General features: G+C 37.4%; 1 protein-coding gene across 1 annotated transcript in view; it reads left to right on the top strand.

The window, feature by feature from the left end:
- Window positions 1-2,754: 2,754 nt before the first annotated feature.
- The window catches only part of ACTR2 (actin related protein 2), a 38,370-nt gene continuing 19,421 nt past the window's right edge, over window positions 2,755-21,703 (top strand). Inside the window, exons 1-4 of the mRNA XM_078444565.2 lie at window positions 2,755-2,917; window positions 11,103-11,213; window positions 16,485-16,700; window positions 20,717-20,789. Coding sequence (XP_078300691.1) covers window positions 2,870-2,917; window positions 11,103-11,213; window positions 16,485-16,700; window positions 20,717-20,789 — 448 coding nt within the window. The 5' untranslated portion in view covers window positions 2,755-2,869. The remainder of the gene's footprint in view (window positions 2,918-11,102; window positions 11,214-16,484; window positions 16,701-20,716; window positions 20,790-21,703) is intronic.

The raw sequence follows: 21,703 nt of genomic DNA, 5'->3' as shown, positions 1-21,703 counted from the left end.
GATTTTTCTTGTCCTTTCTTCCAGAATGTATAGAGTTTTAGCTCTTTCAAATTTAAATCTATGATCCATTTGAATTAATTTTTGTGTATAGTGTGAAATAAGGGTCAAAATTCTTCTTTTATCCTCCACATAGAAGAATATCCAATTGTCCCAGCACTATTTGTTAAAAAAAAAAAGATTACCCTTTGCCATTGAATTGTTTTAGCACGCTCGTTGGAAATCAATTGGCCATAAATGTAAGAGTTTATTTCTGGGCTATTCTGTATCATTGATCTGTACGTCCATCCTTGTGCCAATACCACATTGTCTTAATTACCATAGCTTTATAACAAGTTTTGAAATCAGTGGAAGTCTGCCACTTTTGCTTTTCTTTTTCAAAATCGTTTTGGCTATTCTGATTCTTTTGCATTTCTGTATAAATTTTAGGATCAAACTTGTCAATTTCTAAAATGAAAGAAAGTCTGTTGGGATTTTGATAGAGATTACATTTGAATTTATAGATTAATTTGGAGAGAATTGTCATCTTAACAATGGATGTTCAACCCACGAACATGGTATATTTACTTATCTAGATCTTCTTTGATTTCTCTCAACAATGTTTCAGTTTTCAGTGTATAGGCCTTGCATTTAATTTATTTGGAGTTTTCTGATGTTCTTGGAAATGGAATTGTCTTCTTAATTTCATTTTCAGATTGTTCACTAATGACATATGAAAATATATTGATTTCTGTTATGTAAGCTTCTATCCTACCACCTTGCTAACCTTAATTTTTTAAAGCCCCATTTCTCATGTGTAAAATAGGGATATTTACCTAGTAAGATTTTTGTGTGAAATAATGTATGCAAAATCGCCACAGAAGGCTAGAAATGAAGTCTCCCTCCCCTCCCCCCACCAAAATAATTGCCTTAAAATGTATGATCACATTATTTTGAGGAAAGTGAAATGACCAGGTTGTGCCTGGTGTAGAAGGCAGGAGCCAGTTACCAATAGTACTGAATCTGAATTTGCGTAATCAAGGGGTTTGCTGCATTTTCATTAGTGTAGTGAATATTTGTTGATACTTTCTATCATCTGCATGTATTGTTTCTATAATTGTAAGAAAACAAAAATTATAATTTCTTTAAAAGTAAAAAATAAAAGTATGAAATTTAATTTCATAGAGAGGACAATTAAAAGGACACAGAAATGTTTGAGTTCAATTTGCTCAGACCAAATAAATATACCTCCAGGAGGAAAATGGCACAGTGCTAGGCACTGGGGCCACAAAAGGAAGATGTGGTTTGTGAACGAATGCACTGGTTAGCAGGCTGAGGTACCTTAACCACTACTGAAGCAGGTGCGGGGAAGACATATTTCCGAGGCCTCCTATCCGTTCTAATTTGTCAAACTTCCAACAATTATGGCAGATTTTAATCTATTTTATATGTTGAGGTTCCATGTAAGATTAAATTAGAATAAAGTCGCCTATGCCTTTATGACAGTGTAGAAACCACTGATCTAAGAACAGAACAAAGTGAAAATTGAGAGGTAGCCTAGTATTATAATACTGGACTGAAGGGCTCATGATCCAGGTTTTATTCTAGTCCCTGTACATGTACAGCCATATGAAAGGCACAATTCTAGTTCTCACCTCTCAAAAATGATGGCATTTTTTCTAGACAAATTTTAATATCACTCATCCAATATTTGTTGAGTGTGATAAGCACAAAAATGTTATTCACATACCCACGGTAAACTAATAGTGAAGAAAGAGTAAAGATCATCTTGAGGGTTATCCAGCAAAGTCTTCATAGACGTGACAACTGGGTTTAGAGCATGAGCAGAAGTCTCCTGATTGATGAAAAAGGTAAAGGCATTATAAATAGAAAGAACTATATATTTAAAGGTATTTAATTAATAATAAATAGCCACCACTGAATGGATACTTTATGCATTTTATCCTCACAACCACCCATGGAAGTAGAGGTTAGTATTCCTATGCATAAGCAAGGAGATGTCCAAAATCACAAAATTCTTGAGTGGCAGGGCCCTATCTGAAACTCGGATTGTCTGATTTCAAAGCCAAGACTCTGGGTTCAAAAAGTACATACACTGAAGAAGAGTGAAGCAATGTGCTGTTGGAAGGGAGGTGGTGAGCGAGGACGCTGAAAAGGTAGGCACCCGCTCCTGCTCGCTTGATATGAGCAAATTGGGTAAAAAGGGGTTGGGCTGGAATTGGGAGACATCGACTATAAACGCATGATTTCATGTGTGTGTATCCATCCCCGCTCTGCTCATTAAAAAGGCCTAAAAGCTATGATACACCAAGCCACGTTCATTGGTCGTCAGCGGGGAAGTCCAGGTTTACTTCCCATGCCCTCCGCCCTCCCGGCCGTCTCTCCTCGCTACATTCCACTGCCATCTCGCAACAGATCCAGGGTCTTTCTCCTGCCTGCACCTTTTGCAGACCGGTAAGCGACCCCCTCAACTCCTGCGACGCCTTTGGCCGACGCATCCGCCAGATCTGCCGCCATTACGGCCTGGAGAAGATCCAGGAACTAAAAGCGGTGAGGAAGAACCTGGGTGGGCGGTAACCCGTACGCCTGAGCTGGAACAGAAGCTGAAGCCAGAGTTGTAGGCGGGGCCTCAGTTGTAGGCTCCATCTCTTATTGGAGCATACTGCTGCCAGTCTCGGCCCCCTCCCTCCCACCTCCACCGCTTCCGTGCAGGCTGTGTCTTAAATGGCGGGTGGGGCCGTGCAGTGACTTCCGGTTGGGGGAAGAAAGTTGGGCTGAAGGAGGGGCTGTGAAAGAGGAGGAGGAAGAGGAAAGGGCCGGGCAGCAGGGGCTGTAGGTCGTTCGGCGGCGGCGGCTCTCTTCCGGGCGCACGATGGACAGCCAGGGCAGGAAGGTGGTGGTGTGCGACAACGGCACCGGGGTAAGAGCCCGGCGGAGAAGCCGTGGCCACAGGCTCGGGCGGGGATGTGCTAGTGGCGCGCCGGCCCTCGGCGCCCAGGGTTGCACCCCTGGGCCCTCCGGCCGCCGGGGCCGGGGGCGCGGGGCAGCTCTTCCGGCCTCTGCGGGCGTGGGGAGCTAGCGGACAGAGTCCAGCCCTGGTGTCCCCGAGCCTGCTATCCCTGCGGCTCGGGGTCAGGGCGGCGGGCGAGGCCGACGCTGGACTGGGGATCCAGTCTGCTGCCCGGCAGGGGCCGGCTCCGCGCCCGAGCGGAGACAGTTTGGCTAAAGGACTGGAGGGGTAAAAAGGCTGGGTAGGTTTGTTCGTTGAGGGTTCCATTCCCCAGGGTCGCTGGTTGTGTCGAAAGGAGAAAGAACCAAGAGGCCTTCCTCTTCCTGTATAGTGGAAGATACCGAACGGGAGGCAGGAAACGGGTTTAAAGAAAAAAAAAAAGGGGGAAGTGCTGTCATGCAATGAGCCGCAGCCCTTTCGCAGTTTTTAAGGGGCGGGGAGGGGGGCGGAGTTTAGCAGAGCATCATTTACTTTTTGCTCTGCATACTGGGAATTTGGCCCCGGTGCAGCCCCACGGAGACAGTATGTTCCATTGATATTGGGAGATCTAGGACCTTTCAAGGCCCAAGTGTTAATTTTGGACCTTAGAGGAAGTTGATTAGTTTTGGTATTCCCCCCGCCTTCATTTTTTTCCTTAGGTGCAGAACACAGATCATATTAGATGTTAGATTAGATTCTAAAAGGGAAGTGATTATAAAAATTTGGCTAAAATACTGATTTAGAAATCACTTGAAAGTTGTTACTCTCAACCCCCCACCCAAAAGAAAACTTACTTAGGGCAGCACATTAGAAGATAGAAATGTTACTTACTCGGGATGAGATCGATAGTGATCATTTCCCCCTACATTACGGTGATTTCTAACCATTTTGGAGTTGCAGTATTTTGTAACTTTCCTCCTCTTTTCCATGAATGTGACATGTGAATTTAAAAAATAGGCTTCCACTTATGGAATGAGTAAATCACAGGGATGACAGGTGCTGCATAGGGATTATAGTCATTGGTATTGTGATAGCATTATATGGTGATAGATGGTAGCTACACTTGTGGTGAGTGTAGCATAACATACAGAGTTGTCAAATCACTATGTGTAGCCTGAAAAAAAAAAGATTTTACTTGAAATTATTTTAGAAACTGGATTGTTGAGAGGAAAAAAGGAGCTGATATTTACTGATGTAACACTGCCCGTACTGTGCTACAGACTTTTACAAGCAATAATTATACTAGTTTTATATGAACTAAGTTGAAAACATGAGATAAAGAAGAGTTCTCATATGAGACATCCATATAAAATGGCATGCTTAAAAAAAAGATCCACTGCTATGGAAACATGTCTAAGACTTACTGGTTAAGTTTTTAAAAAGTTTTAGAATGATCCCGTTTGTGTGAGTGTTCTTTATTAAATACGTTTATGTAAGACCACAAACTTGTACATGAAAGTTTTAGAGGGAAAGAAAGGTATGTTCGTAGTAGTTACCTGTGAGACTGGGGATAAGTGTGTGTTACTTTTACAGTTGAAGGTGCTTTTAAAAAATATAGTAACCTGATTCCCCCTGTAGTCTCAAATTGACCTCTAACTAAATTTAAAGCTTCAAAGATTGAATTTAAAATATTTTGTTTTGTAAATACGCCTGATATTCTCTTTAGAAATCATGGGGCGCCTGGGTGGTTCAGTCAGTTGAGCATCCGACTTCGGCTCAGGTCATGATCTCACAGTCCCTGGGTTCGAGCCCCGCGTCAGGCTCTGTGCTGACAGCTTGGAGCCTGGAGACTGCTTCAGATTCTGTGTCTCCTTCTCTTTCTGCCCCTCCCTTGATTGTGCTCTGTCTGTCTCCATCTCTCAAAAATGAATAAACACTAAAAAAATTTTTTTTTAGAAATCAGAGACAGTTGTATTTCAATGGATTCCTCCTCTTTGAAGGGTAACCAACCCTGTGTTTTGTAGTGTATGAGTTTTTTGATATTCAATTAGAATAGAAATGTTAGCCATGAATTCATTTATGTTACTATCTTATTGGTTTACCTTTGATAGAAAGCTGATTGTATGTTATTGATTAGTCTTATGGCTAATCCATAATTTAAGAATCTTGTGCCTTAAAACAAAAGATCAATTACTATGACATAAAGGAAAAATGTAGTTAATTTGAACAAAAATTTATGTACTGGTGTTATATTTCTATTTATTTTAATTTTTTTTCCAGATTTTCTATAGACATGATTGTGTTCAAGTGAAGAAACAGTTCTGGTGTGATATGTAGCTAGGAATGCTGTGATATTTCTGAAAATTTAGAGGATCCTAAATTTTTTTTTTTAATGTTTATTTATTTTTGAAGGAGAAGAGAGACCGAGCATGAGCTGGGGAAGGGCAGAGAGAGAGGGAGACAGAGAATCCGAAGCAGGCTCCCAGCTCCCAGCTGTCAGCATAGAGCCCGACATGGGGCTCAAACTCACGGACTGTGAGATCATGACCTGAGCTGGAGTTGGACGCTTAACCGACTGAGCCATCCAGGCGCCCCATAGAGGATTCTAAATATAGAAATTCTAGATTTCTTACTGCTTATACTTGATAGTCATCTTGATTTTGTTTAGGTACCTGAAGCTATAGTGAGTTATCTACAATTAAATATTACAGAAGGTATTCATATGTGAGTAGTTGTTTTCCGAAAGCAACTTGCCTCTTATACATTTTAGGTTTTAAACTTAGGCTATTTGAGAAATTGATGATTTTTTTTAACCCCTCTGTCAGGCCCTAATTTGAATGCTCTAAGAGTGGGTGAGTTCTTATGATCACGTGCCAGATTTGTTCCTGCCTCTCTTCCTCACTAGCTCCCAACTAACCAGGGTCTCCCTCATTAGGGTAGCCGAGAGGAGGAAAACTCATCTGATTCCAATAATTTATGCATTCCATCTTCATAACCATTCAAACCTAACACCGAGTTAGCTCCCTCTAAATAGAGCTACTGAAAATGGCCAGATAGGTGAAAGTCTGGAGATCTGCTTAGGTTTAGCTGTCTTTCAAGAGTTGGCCCAGATCCCTGATGTGTATTGTTACCAAAGTTGGGTGATTTTATCAGCACTGAGATAGCTCACTGACCAGGAAGACTTCTGTGGCTACTGTGTGACTGGTACAATTTTTAGGGTCTAGTGATGCAAAGTAGCTTATAGTGCTAGAATAATTATACTTTCATTTATAATTCTCAGCTTTGTTGTTGTTTATGACCTGCTTCATCAGATTTTTGCTAATTTATATGTTGAACTTAGGAGTACTTGAAGTGTTAACAAACCAAAAACAAATTTGGCTTCGCTCTGCAAAATGTTTTGGAATAGAATAAGTATTTTGGTGGTTTAAGATCAGAATAGTCACTAGGTAATTAAATTAATGATTATGTCAACACCATCAAACTAAATTAATAAAGGAAAAATACAAATTAAATAAGCCCAAGTGAGGCTTTGTAAATCCCAGTTTATTATTTGAGGGGATAAGGGTACTTTTAGAGCAAATGTAGATGAATTTTTTTGTTTTAATTTTTGCTTGAAAGAACATTATACTGTTCATGTTCTTACCATTTGATGACTCAGTGGCAAGTAAGGGAGCCAGTTCAAACCACAGTGCTATGAAGAGGAAACTATATATGGTAAAATCTATTTCTTAAACACACAATGAGAGAACTAAGTGCAAGTCTTAAAATGATTAGAGTAGGGGAAGTACTTCAAGGATTAAAAGGATACTAATTGAGTAGTTTAGAAAAGACTATTTTCTTTGCATTTTATTACATGAATTAGATTTTTTTTTTTTTCTTTTACAAGAAGGGAAATGCTGGATTGTCTGTTCACTTTATGTTATTAAGAAATAGATTATTTTAATTAAATTCTTGTTATAGCTATTAATGCTTTCACATTTGAAATAATGCAAAAGAGTGCAGCTATTGTCGTTTTGACTAAGTATCTAATACCCTGTAGGAGCGCTCTCGCTGGATTGCTATGGCAGCATCTGTTTCCAATAAGCTACTGCTTAAGCTGAATAAGTAATTTCATTAATAAGTGATTGATATCTTTGAATTAAAGCCAAATTTCCTTTTGTTTTGTAAAGCACAAATAAGTAGGTTTACAATTGGTTTTATAGTTTCAGAGGGTCTCAAATTTCAGGGAGGTCTTCTTATGTTAGTCACTTGGCAACTATTTTATCCCTTAAAATATGCTCAAAAAAGAATTTTAAGATATAAACCACCCATCTGAACATTTATAATCAGTAAACATTGACTATTGTGATTATTTATGGATTTGCCATGTTGCATGTTCCTGAGTATGTGTAGCTCAGAATGAGAGGGGAGGCATGTCAACCTTCACTGCCTCCCCCCTGCACCAGGACTTGATTTATTTCCTATGCCAGGCTCATCCTCCCACCTCCAGTTTTTAATGATTTCTCTCTTAAATCATTTGTTTATGTTTAATATGCTGAAGATGACCCTTACAAATTTGTTGATTCTTTTTTCAGTCATTCTACAATTTCTTTAAAAACATAGATAAGTGAGCATTTTCAGCTATGTGAATGGACAGTTTTGGCCCATGCAGTGTCCTTATCTGTTCATTACTTTGAGGTAAACATAAGAATTTAATATCTGCATAGTATTTACTTTCTATATTTGGAATATAAGGTAAATTATGACCAGTGCTGATACTGGGCTGATGCTCATAACAAATTTTATTTATATAGAAATTTGGGTATGGTTGGAATAATAATGACAAGAGATTCTCTGTCCTTCCATATCATTTCAGTTCATATCAAGTGAGCTGAATTTTGACTTAAGGGCAAAAGAGTTTAGGATTTAGAAGAGTGTGAGAGGTTTTATTTTTTTCCTCTTAATGTTAATGTACTTGAAAATATTAGATATTATTCATTTCCTCTGTGGCAGTTGTCTTTCCAACTCCTGGGTCTCACTGATAAATATTTGAAAAGACATCTTGTAAAAATGGATTAGCACTACTGAATTCCATTTAACACTCCTTTAGGGTAAGAATATATTGTAGTTCTTCACTGTCAACCACTGTTCAAGTGGAGAAGTAGGTATGAGCAAACAAGTAATCTGTTCCTTATGCCATCATATTGTACTACTGCCTTGAAAGATAATCCAGTAAGTAGTTTTAGAAATGGGTATCTGTAACTGAAAAATTCCCCAGCCTTGGTGGCTCAGAGGTAAACTGACCAGGACTAGGTTTTGTGGGTTTGGAAGAAAATGTATATGAACAGTATGTTTTATGTAGATTCTAGAATGTAAATATGAACTGAGAAGGTAGAAATTCAGGTGGTATTTCAGACAGATTTTTTTCATAACATTAATCTGCATAAGTCATGACTTTAACATATTTTAAAAGCTCTATTTATAAAAGTCTTACAATTCATTTGAAATTCTGGATGGCAGAATGTTCTTGGCTATTTATAATTAAATGTGGTTCATCAAAATTTCCACCAAGGTTGTTGTAGAGATCTTTGAAATAAGAAAATTCTGTATTTTGGGGAGTTAGTCAAAAGTTGGTAAGTTTAAGATTGTTGCTAACTTTTACCACCATCAAATAAAACTGTTCCTTGTAGATAGTAGCTTTCTGTCAAGGGGTAGGTTAAAAGTTTCTGTCAGCCTTTTTGTTATTGCTGTCATGTGTCACATTTGGATACTGTTTTTCTCCTTAATTCTCGGAGAATGTATGGTGCCTGGAGCCATGAACAATGCACTTTTTCTCAATATGAAACATATGCTCTGTATTAAAATAATCACACGGGGCATCTGGGTGGCTTAGTCAGCTAGGCATCCGACTCTTGATTTTGGTTCAGGTCATGATCTCATGGTTCATGCTATTGAGCCCTGCTTTGGGCTCTGTGCATGGAGCCTGCTTGGGATTCTGTCTCTCTCTACCTCTACCCCTCCCCTGCTTGCTCTCTCTCAAAATAAATAAGCATTTAAAAAAAATAATCGCAGTATCATACTCGTAAAACAACAGCAAAACTTCTAGTTTTTATTGATCAATTATATAGTATGCACTTAACTATATGCCAGACACTGTTCTAGGCACTTGGGATTCATCAATAGACGCAAACATCCTTGCACATTGAATAGAGACTTGTTAAGGAAGAGAGTAGAGACTATGATTACATATCCTGTTCTGTAGCTTCCTCCTCTTGCCCTGAAGTTTTAATTGCATTTTCCTTGCAATGACTGCTCTTAAAAGTAAGACTAAACAGACTATATTATTGGTATAAGAATTAAAAACCCTTGGTTTGGGGTGCCTGGGTGGCTCAGTCAGTTGAGCGTCTGAGTCTGGATTTCGTCTCAGATCATGATCCCAGGGTCGTGGGATTGAGCTCCGCATCAGGCTCCTCTCTCTCTCTCTCTCTCTCTCTCCTCTACTCCTCTCCTTGCTTACACTCACTCTCTCTGAAATAAAAAACAAAACAACAAAAAACCTTGTTTCTATTTTCAGTTTTACTGTAGTTGTTAAATTTCCTATTGTATTAGTTTCTTAAACATTATCAGAGTCAATGTTATGCCCTCATTGAAGGAGTACACTGTCTGAATATAAAATTATGTTACCTGGTATTACTAACCATCTAAATATGAAAATATAAATGGTTTAAAAAAATGCCTAATGGGGCAGCTGGGTGGCCCAGTCGGTTAAGCGTCCGACTTCAGCTCAGGTCATGATCTCACAGTCCGTGAGTTCAAGCCCCATGTCAGGCTCTGTGCTGACAGCTCAGAGCCTGGAGCCTGCTTCACATTCTGTCTCCCTCTCTCTCTGCCCCTCCCCTGCTTGTGCTCTGTCTCAAAAATAAATAAAAACATTTTTTAAAATGCCTAATAAATGTTTGTGTTAACATGATGCTAGCCCAGATGCCATTTCCTCCCCCCGCTATTTTGATAAATTTTTCTTAAGGGAATTGCCAGAGATGAATGAAAGCCTGCTTTAGAATTGAAGCTTTAGGGGGCACCTTGGTGGCTAGTCAGTTAAACATCTGACTCTTGATTTCAGCTCAGGTCTTTGTCTCATGGTTTGTGAGATTGAGCCCTGAACTGGGCTCTGTGCTGACAGTTTATACCCGGCTTAGGATTCTCTCTCTCCTTCCCTCTCTGTGCCCTCCCCCCTCACATTCTATCTCTCAAAAAAAAAAAAGAATTGAAGCTTTAGTTCTGTTCAGTTTCTAACGTTTCTCTTTTAAAAAGTTTTTAGCGGGGCGCCTGGGTGGCGCAGTCGGTTAAGCGTCCGACTTCAGCCAGGTCACGATCTCGCGGTCCGTGAGTTCGAGCCCCGCGTCAGGCTCTGGGCTGATGGCTCGGAGCCTGGAGCCTGTTTCCGATTCTGTGTCTCCCTCTCTCTCTGCCCCTCCCCCGTTCATGCTCTGTCTCTCTCTGTCCCAAAAATAAATAAAAAATGTTAAAAAAAAAGAAAAAAAAGAAATTGACTTTTAAAAAAAAAAAAATAAAAAAAAAATAAAAAGTTTTTAGCATTTGTTGAGTGAATCTGTCCATTTCCCACTTGTGTGACCACTGTGTGCTGAGATCTCTTTGAGTCATTGGGCTCCACCATGAACTGCTCAGGTTAAGCTCCCTGCTTTCCTGAGACTTTCTCTGTACTGGGAGACTTAAGCACTAATTAAGCAGTTAACTGGCAAATAAACATGAATTCTGGAAGTAGTCACTGCCACAAAGGAAATAAAAGGAGGATGACAGGTTGGGTGACTACTTTGGATAATTTGAAAGCACCAAAAGTTTAAAATATTGCATAAATGTAAAGTGGTATTTTTCAAATGCTGTTTTTATTTTTATTCTTTATTTAAAAAAAATTTTTTTAATGTTTGTTTATTTTTGAGAGAGTGTGGGGGAGGGGCAGAGAGAAGAAGGAGACACAGAATCTGAAGCAGACTCTGGGCTCTAAGCCATCAGCACAGAACCCGGATGCGGGGCTCGAACCCACAAACTGTGAGATCATGACCTTGAGCCAAAGTCGGATGCTTAAGTGACTAAGCCATCTAGGAGCCCCTCAGATGCTGTTTTTAAATGGACATAGTAAATACCTCGACACTAACCCACTTTTACTGTTCTCTTCCAGTTTGTGAAGTGTGGATATGCAGGCTCTAACTTTCCAGAACACATCTTCCCAGCTTTGGTTGGAAGACCTATTATCAGATCAACCACCAAAGTGGGAAACATTGAAATCAAGGTAATATTTGATTTATTGATAAATGAGGATCAAAACTTGTGAGGGGTTCTTTGAATTTGAATTTAGTAGTTTTAAGATATGATGCCATGAAAAGCAAAGAGGGAGGACTGAATTTCTTGTATTTTTAATTTATATCAACACTTGAAGAAAGGCACAAAAACTGAAATTAATTTCATCTGACTTTAAGTATGACTGATGCCATTACTCTCTGAATGGAGTAAACTCTTAATAAGATTTTTATATTGATGTGAATATTATATTAGTGACTCAAAGTTCTGTTACATACAATGTTTAAAAGAAATCAGCCTGATATTTTTATGTCTTTCAATTCCATATATTTTTCATTATATGTTAGTGTCTATTTGGAACCTAAGACTTTTCATGTTCTCATGGCCTGATGTTCCTACTTTTGAATATAGCTAGTCAGGAAAACATAAGATATCAATTTCATTGGTTTCTTTTTTCACTAATATAATAACTGACTTCCATAGTGTGCAGGAGGAAGCCCCGCAAGTCTTTATTTGGCCTTGCGTTATTTATCTTCCCATGAGGAGAGAGGAGGGAAAGTTGTCATTGCCTACTCACTGTACTAACATGAGAGACTGGACATTAAGGATGATAAGACTTTTCTCTGTATTCAAGGGATTGGAAATCAAGTGGGAGTTACGATATTTAAAAAAAAAGAAAGAAAGAAAGAAAGAAAGAAAAGAAATAGAACAATCAAAAGGTCGTTGGTCACCAATTGACTTAAATTCTTCAGGTGGCCTAGGGATCTGATTATAAACAATGCAGTCGAATTTAGGGGCCTGTTTACTGAGTGAATTGTGAACAAGGTAGCATTGTTGGTCCTATCTGGACAGTCTGGCAAAACTTCAGTTAGATTATGAGTCATTTGAAATAGGAATTAGGATGTACCTCTTTGGGACATTGGTTTGAGATATCTAGGAAGATGATAATAGCTAGTAGAGATTAGCTACTTGGTAGCTCTCTGCCCTTGTTACTAAAGAATTGAGTTACACAGTGAATAAAAATACAACTGAAACTTAGGTTCTATGTTAAATTCTTAAAGACTTAAAATAATGAATGATTCTGGCCCCTGTTTTGTTATTTTCAGAACATTCAACATGATAATGGTTTTTTTCAGGGTCTTTTGGGAAATTTAGGGGATACCTTATTCTCTTTTTGTGAGTGCCTTTCATTCTGATTGCATTTAATCTTAAATGAACGAGTTAAAATTTAACTGATAATAGTGATAAGGACAAACTTCTTTTAATGAAGTTGGAAGTCACACTTTTCATTCAGTATCAGGCTTTTAAAGAATGTCTTTTTTATATACTTTATGGATAATAACATTTTTGAGGTGTAAAGATACGTCATGTCTAACCATTTTTATTCTCTAACATGGCAGAAATAATTACATATCTTTTCACTCCCACTTTCTTGCTTTTTAAGGCCAAGTGATAGAAATGAAACTAGCCCATATTCTACGACATTTTTGCTGAGGAATTCCCCAGTAGCATTTGCTTGTATGGTTTGTCATTCTGTGTTCTGTTGGCTCAGTTCTGTTCAATCTGCTCAGTCTTTTAAGTCTCTCAAGTTAATTTGTTCTTCCAGTAGAAAATAGTAAAAGAAATCTGTGTCAAATTTAACCGGACTACTAGCACTTGGTAAAAGCAGTCTAAACTCACCCTCTGCCTACTCAGCTAGACCTTTTCTGTTATCATTTATTTTCCTTATTTAAGATTCTTAAATTCAGTAAAGAATTAAAGAAACTTGACTTTTTGGAATTCCTGTGCCTAGTGGATTGACTTATACTTTTTGTGTTTTGTTAGCTAAAATGTGGTGATAGACTAAAAACTGGAAACTTAAATTGTTTAATGAGTTAATTTTCATTCAGGAGTAATAACTGTCCATGTTACTTTGGCCCTAATTATTAACTCCGTAAAATATAGTACTGCATCTGACCTCTACCTAATTTGTCTCTATTGCTTGTTATGTTTAAAAATTTCAGTGAGGATTTTATTTAGGCCTTTTCTGACTCTTACTTCTACCTTCTCTTTCTTCACCTTTCTTGACCTGTTGAAGTAGAATAACAAAAAGATGGTAAGTGAGGTTACACACATGCTCTCTGTTTGTTTTCCACTTTTGCTTGATGGGACAGTAGTTGTTGTTTTGTGTCCCTGTAGTATTGGGGAGGGGGGTGATTCCATATTTTAATTTTAAGTACTTTGATTTTTAACCTTTTTCATTGCTTCAATTGGGTAGCAACTAATTAAGTCCTGTACTTTCCTGATTGCATACAATGGACCAAACCAGAACTAATTACTAACATAGTTTTGAATTGTTTTCCTTGTGTTTCTTGTAGATGAATGTTATAATTAAAATGGAATGTGGTGTGCATAATATTAGAAACCAAGTAGCTTTATTTAGGATATGTATGATCCAGAGAATTGGGATGAAATTGTTACATTTGGATAAATCTATTTTATTGATCAATGTTAAATTGAACATTGCCTATCATAGTCTGTATATTTTTGCATTCCAGTTTGGTAGCACATATAGCATAGTATTTAATAAACTGGGCAAAATTTTAATAAGCAGATGAGCTATAGATAGTAAAAGGGGAGGAAAAGAGGTTGACTTGTTTCCTATACCATTTTTATTGATGAGCAGATTTTACAACATTACTTGAGAATAAATAAGAAAAATGTGAAAGTCTTGTAAGACTTTTCCATAAACAACAGATCTTCCCCCTAAATAAATACCATTGTGTGGCTCCTTTTTCTTTTGAACTCAAGATGGGCACATCCCAGACAATTCACTCTTTTAATATATATTTTTTGTGATAGTCCTGAAGTGCTTCAGTAGTAGGTATTTTCAGGTTTGTCTGTTTTTGATACTATTTGTGAGCAGCTTTGACAGAGACTTTGGTTTTAAAGTGTGTTCACTGTTTTCCAATTTGAGGTGACATTGTTCAAAATAATTCTTGGCAAATATAAGCTACACTGCCTGCTTTTCATAAAATATAAATGCCTTTGAAACAGCATCTCTGACAGTTACTGTGATTTCTTATTCTTTCAGGTAGTAGGTGATAGTTTAGGCTTGAAGTCCAGTGATGAGATGGGTGGTAAAAATCTAAGGTTCTGAGGTATGAGGGCAAGTTACAAAGCTCTTGGCACTTGTAGTTTTGGAAGTTGAAATGTTCTAGGGATGATTATACGTTTTAGGATATTTTTAATTAAAATTTTTAGCTAGAGGTGAATTTTAAAGTAGGTGCTTGAACTACTCACAAATATGTGTACTAATTTAATCGGTTAACACCTGTTTTCCATTTTAACTGTCCCTCCTCTTTGTTCAGAGGATGGTAAAATATTCAATGCCAGATGTTTCTTTCAGTTAATTCTTTATAGTATGTATGTTCTAGAAGTAGATAGATGAGGCTTTTATTTTGAGTTGGTGTTGGGTCAGACATATGTAAGTCCCTATTCCTGCATGGGAAAAAAAGTAAATATTCTGATGAAATCAGATCAGACTTATTCTAAATTTGTTGAACTATAATTGTGAATGTATAATGATTATATAAGACATCTAATTAATTAATTAATTTTGTGCAACCCGTAGAAAGATACATTCTAGAGGAAAGTAAGTAAGAAAATTGTGTATTATATTTGTTAATGGTCAATAGTAATACATATTCTTGTAGGTATAGATTTCCCCCTTAACATTTTATTAACAAGTATTTAGAATGTATAGCAAAGTTGAAAGAATTTATAGTGAAACCCATATACCCATCACCTAGATTCTGACATTAATATTTACTCTACTGACCTATCACATATTTATTCATCTCTCCATCAGTCTATCTCATTTTTTGATGTATTTCAAAGTATCCATGTACTTCTCCCTAAATAATTCAACATATGTGTGTCATTGACTAGAATTCACAGATACGGATTTTTAGTTTTGTGTTTTCCTATCAGATGATTTTAAACAGTTAATACTTAAGTTACAGTACATTTGAGTTATGGTAAATTAACTTTATAAGAAATTAGTTGCAACAGAGAAGTTTTAGTGAACATTTCTAGCATCTGCTTTAACTTTGTTTTTCCTTTTTGTTGTTGCTTTCAGTGGATTTTCCAGAAATCTTTTTTCGAGACCTCGCCTGTTTTTAATTATCATTTTCAAAAGTTTTAAACTCCTATATATTTAAACTTCATTTTGAGACATTTTATGTTAATTTTAATGTTTTTTTTCATTTCTTCATGTTTTAAACTTAAGGTGTTGTAGCAAATAGTAGCTATTTCTGATTTTTGTTTTTTGTTGAGTTCATCAGTATATGTAGAAATCAAGATTATTTAATATCTTGACTAGCTGATTTCTAAAATAAGCTTAAATTCTAGGACATCATTAGCTCTATTATACATACAAAATTTGACTTTTCAAATGTGGGTCATCTTAAGTGTGCTCTCATTGGAGACAAGACTTGTGAGTACTCCACTTCACGTGTGATCGCATAGTTTTCCAGTATTATACTTTAAGATTGAAAATGTTGCTCGTGAGATGATTTTTAAAAATTGTTTCCCTGTGTCTTAATTTTTTTGTAGCTCTACAAATTTTCATTGATCTTGGTGAGGCATGTATAGAAACTCAATTTCAATTCTAACTTAGGTATATGCAGGTAGAAATTTGTGAAATTTGCAAGTTATGTGGTGCATATCTGCCTTATTACAGTATAATAAAGAATCATTTAATTTTAGCTTCTTTCATTATGCTTTATAGTCCATTAAAACGTATCATTTACCCTTACCATTTCGATATTTAGTACGAAGAACTGTGCTGCATGCATTGAGCATTTTTCTACAAGTCTTTTTTCCCTGATGTGCTATTTCACATATCACAGGCCTTATTTTTTGAACATTTGAGCAAAAGAAACAGATGAAACCTCATACAAAACCCTCCAAAATATGAAAATGTGGGGTTTATTTGTGCTAATGCTCTTCTTTTGGAAACATATGTATTAAAGGTAAGGTCCATTTATTGATTTAAACCACGTTGTACATAAAAATTTATAATTCGTGATTAAACTTTCCAAGGCATTGTTCTTGAAAGAAAAGATTTTTTAAACTTGTGGAATGAAGAACTTTATCTGAAAGTGCCAGAAAGATTAAAATTAATTATTCCCAAGTTTTCCAAAATATCATGGGAATGTAGTTTTCTGAAGATATTTTATGCAAAAATTTGGACTAAAGCTTTGATATTATAATTTTCTAGGATCTTATGGTTGGTGATGAGGCAAGTGAATTACGCTCAATGTTAGAAGTTAACTACCCTATGGAAAATGGCATAGTACGAAATTGGGATGACATGAAACACCTGTGGGACTATACATTTGGACCTGAGAAACTTAACATAGATACCAGAAATTGTAAAATCTTACTCACAGAGCCTCCCATGAACCCAACAAAAAACAGAGAGAAGATTGTAGAGGTAAGTGTTTTTAGGTGGGATATGTACATATGTGTTTCTGTGATGTCATGTTAAAGCAAATGCTCTTTCTTTTATCTTACCATTGTTGTTAAGGATAAAGGGAATAGGGGAACCTGCCTGGGTGGCTCAGTCGGATGAATGTCCAACTTAGGCTCAGGTCATGATTTCACGGTTTGTGAGTTCAAGCCCCACATCAGGCTCTGTGCTTACAGCTCAGAGCCTGGAACCTACTTCAGATTCTGTGTCTCCTCTCTCTGCCCCTCCCCCACTTGCTCTCTGTTTCTCTCTCTCTCTCAAAAATAAACATTATAAAAAATCTTTTAAAAAATAAAGGATCAAGGGAATAAAAATAATTGTTTCCCCTCAGATCCTATTTATTGAGCACCTAACTAGTCATTATTTCTAAGTAGAATATATCAGTATACAAAACCCTGCTGCCATGGAACTTATATTCTGGCAGGGGACAACCCCCCCCTACCCAAAAGTGAGTTAATTGAATGGTTTGTTAGAAGATAATAGATGCTAAATGTGGGGAAGTTGTGGGAGATTACATTTTTCATAGGGTGTGGGAGTAGACCTCCCTGAAAAGGTGATATTAAAACAAAGAGTAAGGGAGTCAGCCAGGATGTGTGAGGGGAAAGCATTCCAGGCAAAGGAAGTAGCTAGTGTGAAGGTCTTAAAATGGGAATAAGCCTGGTATGTTAGAGAGTCAGCAAGGAAGCCGGTATGGGAGGGCAACAGGAGATGAGGTCAGAGAAGTAATGGAGCCAGATCATACAGGGCCTTGCAGGCCCTTAAAGGGAATCATTCTTTTACTCCAAGTGAAATGAAGGGCTGTTACACAGAAGGGACATGCTCAGATTTAGGTTTCTGTGGCTGCTAGGTTGTGAGTAGACCATAAGGAGGCAAGAGTGGAAGAGAGACCAGTTTGAAGGCTTTCAGTTATCTAGGCAGAAGATAATGATGGTTAGGATTAGGGTAATAGCAGTGGAAGTAATGACAAGTGGCCAGATTATGTATCTGTTTTGAAGGTAGGGCCAAAGCATGTTCTGATGCATTAAATAAATATGGGTAATAGAGAGGAGAGTCAGGGATGACTTCAAACGTCTTGGCTTGGACACCTGGAGGATGACGTACCATCAACCAAGGTAGGAGAAGATGAAATAAGTAAAACAGGATTTGGGGGGAAGGATTGAGAGTTCAGTTTTGGACATGGTAGGCCCTCATTAGACATCCAGTCAAAAATGTCAGGTAGATAATTAGAGGTATCTCCCACTTTTCAAAAGTTCATGTTATGCCACTTTGCTTTTACCAAAGACCTACGCTAGTACCTGTTTTTGCTAACTGAACAAAGTCTGAAGATTTTCACTTCTATGAAAAAGAGGGAAAAGCAAAAATTGGATTCAGCATTGGTTTTGCAGCAAGCTGTTAGAGAGGCAGCGTGCACCCATAGCAGGAGAGTGGTGCTGCCATGCTGGTTCCCCAGGACCACACTCAGCATCTGAGCATCAAGGCGCCCTAGCTTTGAACTGTGTCAGTGAGCATCTGTGCTTTATCTCGTTTTATTTTGTGCATCCATTAGCAAGATGTGCCCTAAGCTATCAGAAGAGCCTAAAAGAAGTTATTTTTGACATCTGGGAGCACTCATAAATTAATTTCCATATAAATTAATGGTCATTGCTTCTTTGATTTACAACATTTCAGCTTCACCAAAGGTTTCATGGGATTACTCTACTTTCAGATAGGAGAAGTCTGTAAAAAAGATCAAGATCAGAAGAAAAGTCTGAGGCTAGACTAGAAACTTGGGAGTCATCAGGATATAGATAATCCATTCACCAGGGAAGAGAGATCAAACATTGGTGAGAAGGCTAAGGACTAAGGAGAGGGAAGCTAGTGAGAGCAGATTGAAGGGCTCTGAGGGAGCAGACACAGAGAGCAAGAAGTCTGCATCCTTCATAGTTCAGATAAGTAACTTTTCAAGGTTGTCTTTCATTATATTTGCTAATATATGAGGCAAAAACTGTCTTTGTTTTTTGTTATATACGAGGTAGAAACTTGCAATAATTATTTCTGTTTTAGGAGCTTTGCAGACACTACTTACTGTAAATATTTTGTTTTGCTCCATAACCATGTTTAGGTGTTGATGGAAATTTTGGAAGGATTTCAAATGAGAGTGTTGTGAGACAATATTTTTAAATTCTGGATAAAAATTTAAGTTTCATATTAAGTGTTTTAAAATGTTTAAATCCTGGTTTTAGTTAGGAAATCCATGTCATTTCCTTATGGCTTATAACTACTAATACTTTTGATGTATAAGTAGTGATGTGTCATTGGTATTTATTTTTAGCAGTGCCTTGTAAAATCAGAGTAGAGGCATTTTTGCATTAAACTGAAAGGTTCCTAAACACGGAAACCTCTTTAGGAAAACAACACAATGTCAGAATTAAAACCAAATTTTCGTTCAAATCAGATGAAAAGTCAGGGAGACGATGTTATACCTGGATGCCTCTTCCACTAGCTAGCTATTTGACCAGGACACGTAGTTTTGGGGGTTTTTGTTTTGTTTTGTTTTTTTGTTTTTTTTAATCTGCAAGAATGACAAGGATTGGTCTCACTGTGCTGTAAGGTCTCACCTTAGTTTAGTAGTCTTTTTTACTTGTGGGTGCAAATTTGGCTGTGACTGATAATGCCCTACTTTAATCTCATCCAGAAAGTTGATTTAGTACTAGAAATACTTTTTCACCATCTTACTGATGAGAACAAATTCTAACGGACTTTCAAGATGACAAATGCAAATACAACTTCACGCTTCCATTGTCTTCTCTGTGGAGGGGGAGTAAAGGATGATGGTATAGAATAATGTTTAGAACATCTAGTTGCTTAATTGATGAATATGTGTTTCAGAGTTACAACGTTTAAATCCTCTATAAGTCTCATTGTGACTTATAAAATTTCTGAGTATCTAGATTTTCAGAGTGGTAGTCAGCCATGCCAGTCAAGGAGTGGTCACTGTAGATGACAGAAGAAGTCCTGCAGCATGTTCCCAGCCCACCTGGACTACAGAGAATGAGCATGGTTGTGACCAGAGAGGGCACAAGGAAGCTCCTCCCTCCATCATAGCTCAGCTGAGAGCAGTGCCACAGCCAGGGCTCAAGCTGGGAAGGTGGGAGTACCAACCAGCTAGGCAGTTTCTGTATCTGCCAGCTTTCAGGAATTACTGCGTACAGTTTTGTCTTTCTGCCCTACTGTTTTCCTACCTTCCTTTTTTCTTCTTTTTTTCATTTTTTTAACTGCTGAAGGTAGAGCCACAATCTTGGCTCAGCTTAGGGGAGAGGAATCGGAGGGAGAGTCAACAGTTAAGCAATTTCTGTAGTTTTTCCTTGAATTAAAAGATATTTCCATGATGAATCACTGAATTCTACTCCTAAAACCAGTATTATACTGTATGTTAACTAACTAAAATCTAAATAAAAATTTTAAAAATAAAAGATATTTCCATTAAGGGACATCATTAAGAAAGGCTTGTTTAAATGCAGAAATCTTTCTTCCACTCTAATTATCCATTGACTAAAACACTCAAAAATCTTTGCTTTGGGGCACCTGGGTGGCTCAGTCCATTAAGCGCCTGACTCTTGATTTCAGCTCAGGGCGTGATCTCGCGGTTAGTGGGCTCGAACCCTGTGTTAAAGGGGCTCAATGTGGGTGGACCTTGAGGGGTTCTCTCTCTCTCCCTCTCCTTGTGCCCCTCCCCCACCCACGGTCTTTCTTTCTCTCTCAAATTAAAAAAAAAAAAAAAATGCTTTGTAACACTTATGAAATGCTTGAGAACTCGGTATTTACCCAACATCTGTTCCCATCATTGGAGCTCTGTGGTAGCTGAGGAGAATGGAGGACTCTTATAGGTCCCATGATTCTGTCTTGGCAACTAATCCACTCTGTGACAATCAAGAAAGCATAAATATTTATTATGTAACTTCTAAATACCAGTATTTCTTTCTTTCTTTTTGCATTTTCAGGTAATGTTTGAAACTTACCAGTTTTCTGGTGTGTATGTAGCTATCCAGGCGGTTCTGACTTTGTATGCTCAAGGTAGGTGAAACTTAATTTTTAGAACAACAATTCAGACATTAAGTGCATTTTATGTCACAGGAATTTGATTTTATAATAAGTTTTGAATCCCAGAAAAGCACAGTATTATAGATTTATTCAAATATTTTCATAATTTCTAAAATTTGTCAAATAAAATCTCACATATATTTTTATTTTCTTCATTAAACAATGAAAGACCTAAGGTAAGAAGAGAACTTCTCAATTTTTAAGAAGTAGGAGGTTCCCTCTTTTAGTCTGTATTAAAATAACGTCTTTTTGTACAGTGGAAAACGAGCATGGGATTTGTCCTTAGAATTGGCAGAGTTAAAGAAAAAAAATACAGAGATCCAAAAAAGTTAATAAAGATCACGCCTGCCTTATGCATGGTAGATGAAATACAAAGGAGAAGGTAGACATTTGGCAGTGTCTTCCTAACTTACATGTTTTCTTGGTGCTGCCGATAGTAACTGCCTTCCTTTCTATTGAGAATAAAAATTGGCCATGTGGGGAGAGCTCTTTACATTCTGATGTTCTGATGGTCTTATGAAGAACTTATGGGGCTGTCAGATATGTGCCACACAGTCTCTTAGGTACTTGAAATGTAAAGATGCCCTCATAGAATATGGAATCTAATGGGGGCAAAGATATTGAAACAGATCATTTTGATTCAGCATGTCAGAGAAGATTTCTGAAGGAAAGGGCACCTGAGCTAAGTCTCCAGCCTTAATAGTTAGCAGTGTATGTGACATAGTGCTTAGAAAACTCTTTTTAATATCATGGAGCGCCATCCTATTTTATACATATTTAGTAAAAATCACCTTGTAAAATACATATTGGCTTATTAAACCATCTTTAGTACTACATAGAGATTCTTAGAAAATACTTACTTAGGGGAATTAAATTTTTAAAGAAGC

This window comes from Panthera onca, chromosome A3 (genome assembly GCF_046562875.1).
Source record: "Panthera onca isolate mPanOnc1 chromosome A3, mPanOnc1 haplotype 2, whole genome shotgun sequence".
NCBI lineage: Eukaryota > Metazoa > Chordata > Mammalia > Carnivora > Felidae > Panthera > Panthera onca.
The sequence above is the reverse complement of the archived record's forward strand: the minus strand, read 5'-3'. Positions and strand labels throughout refer to the sequence as shown.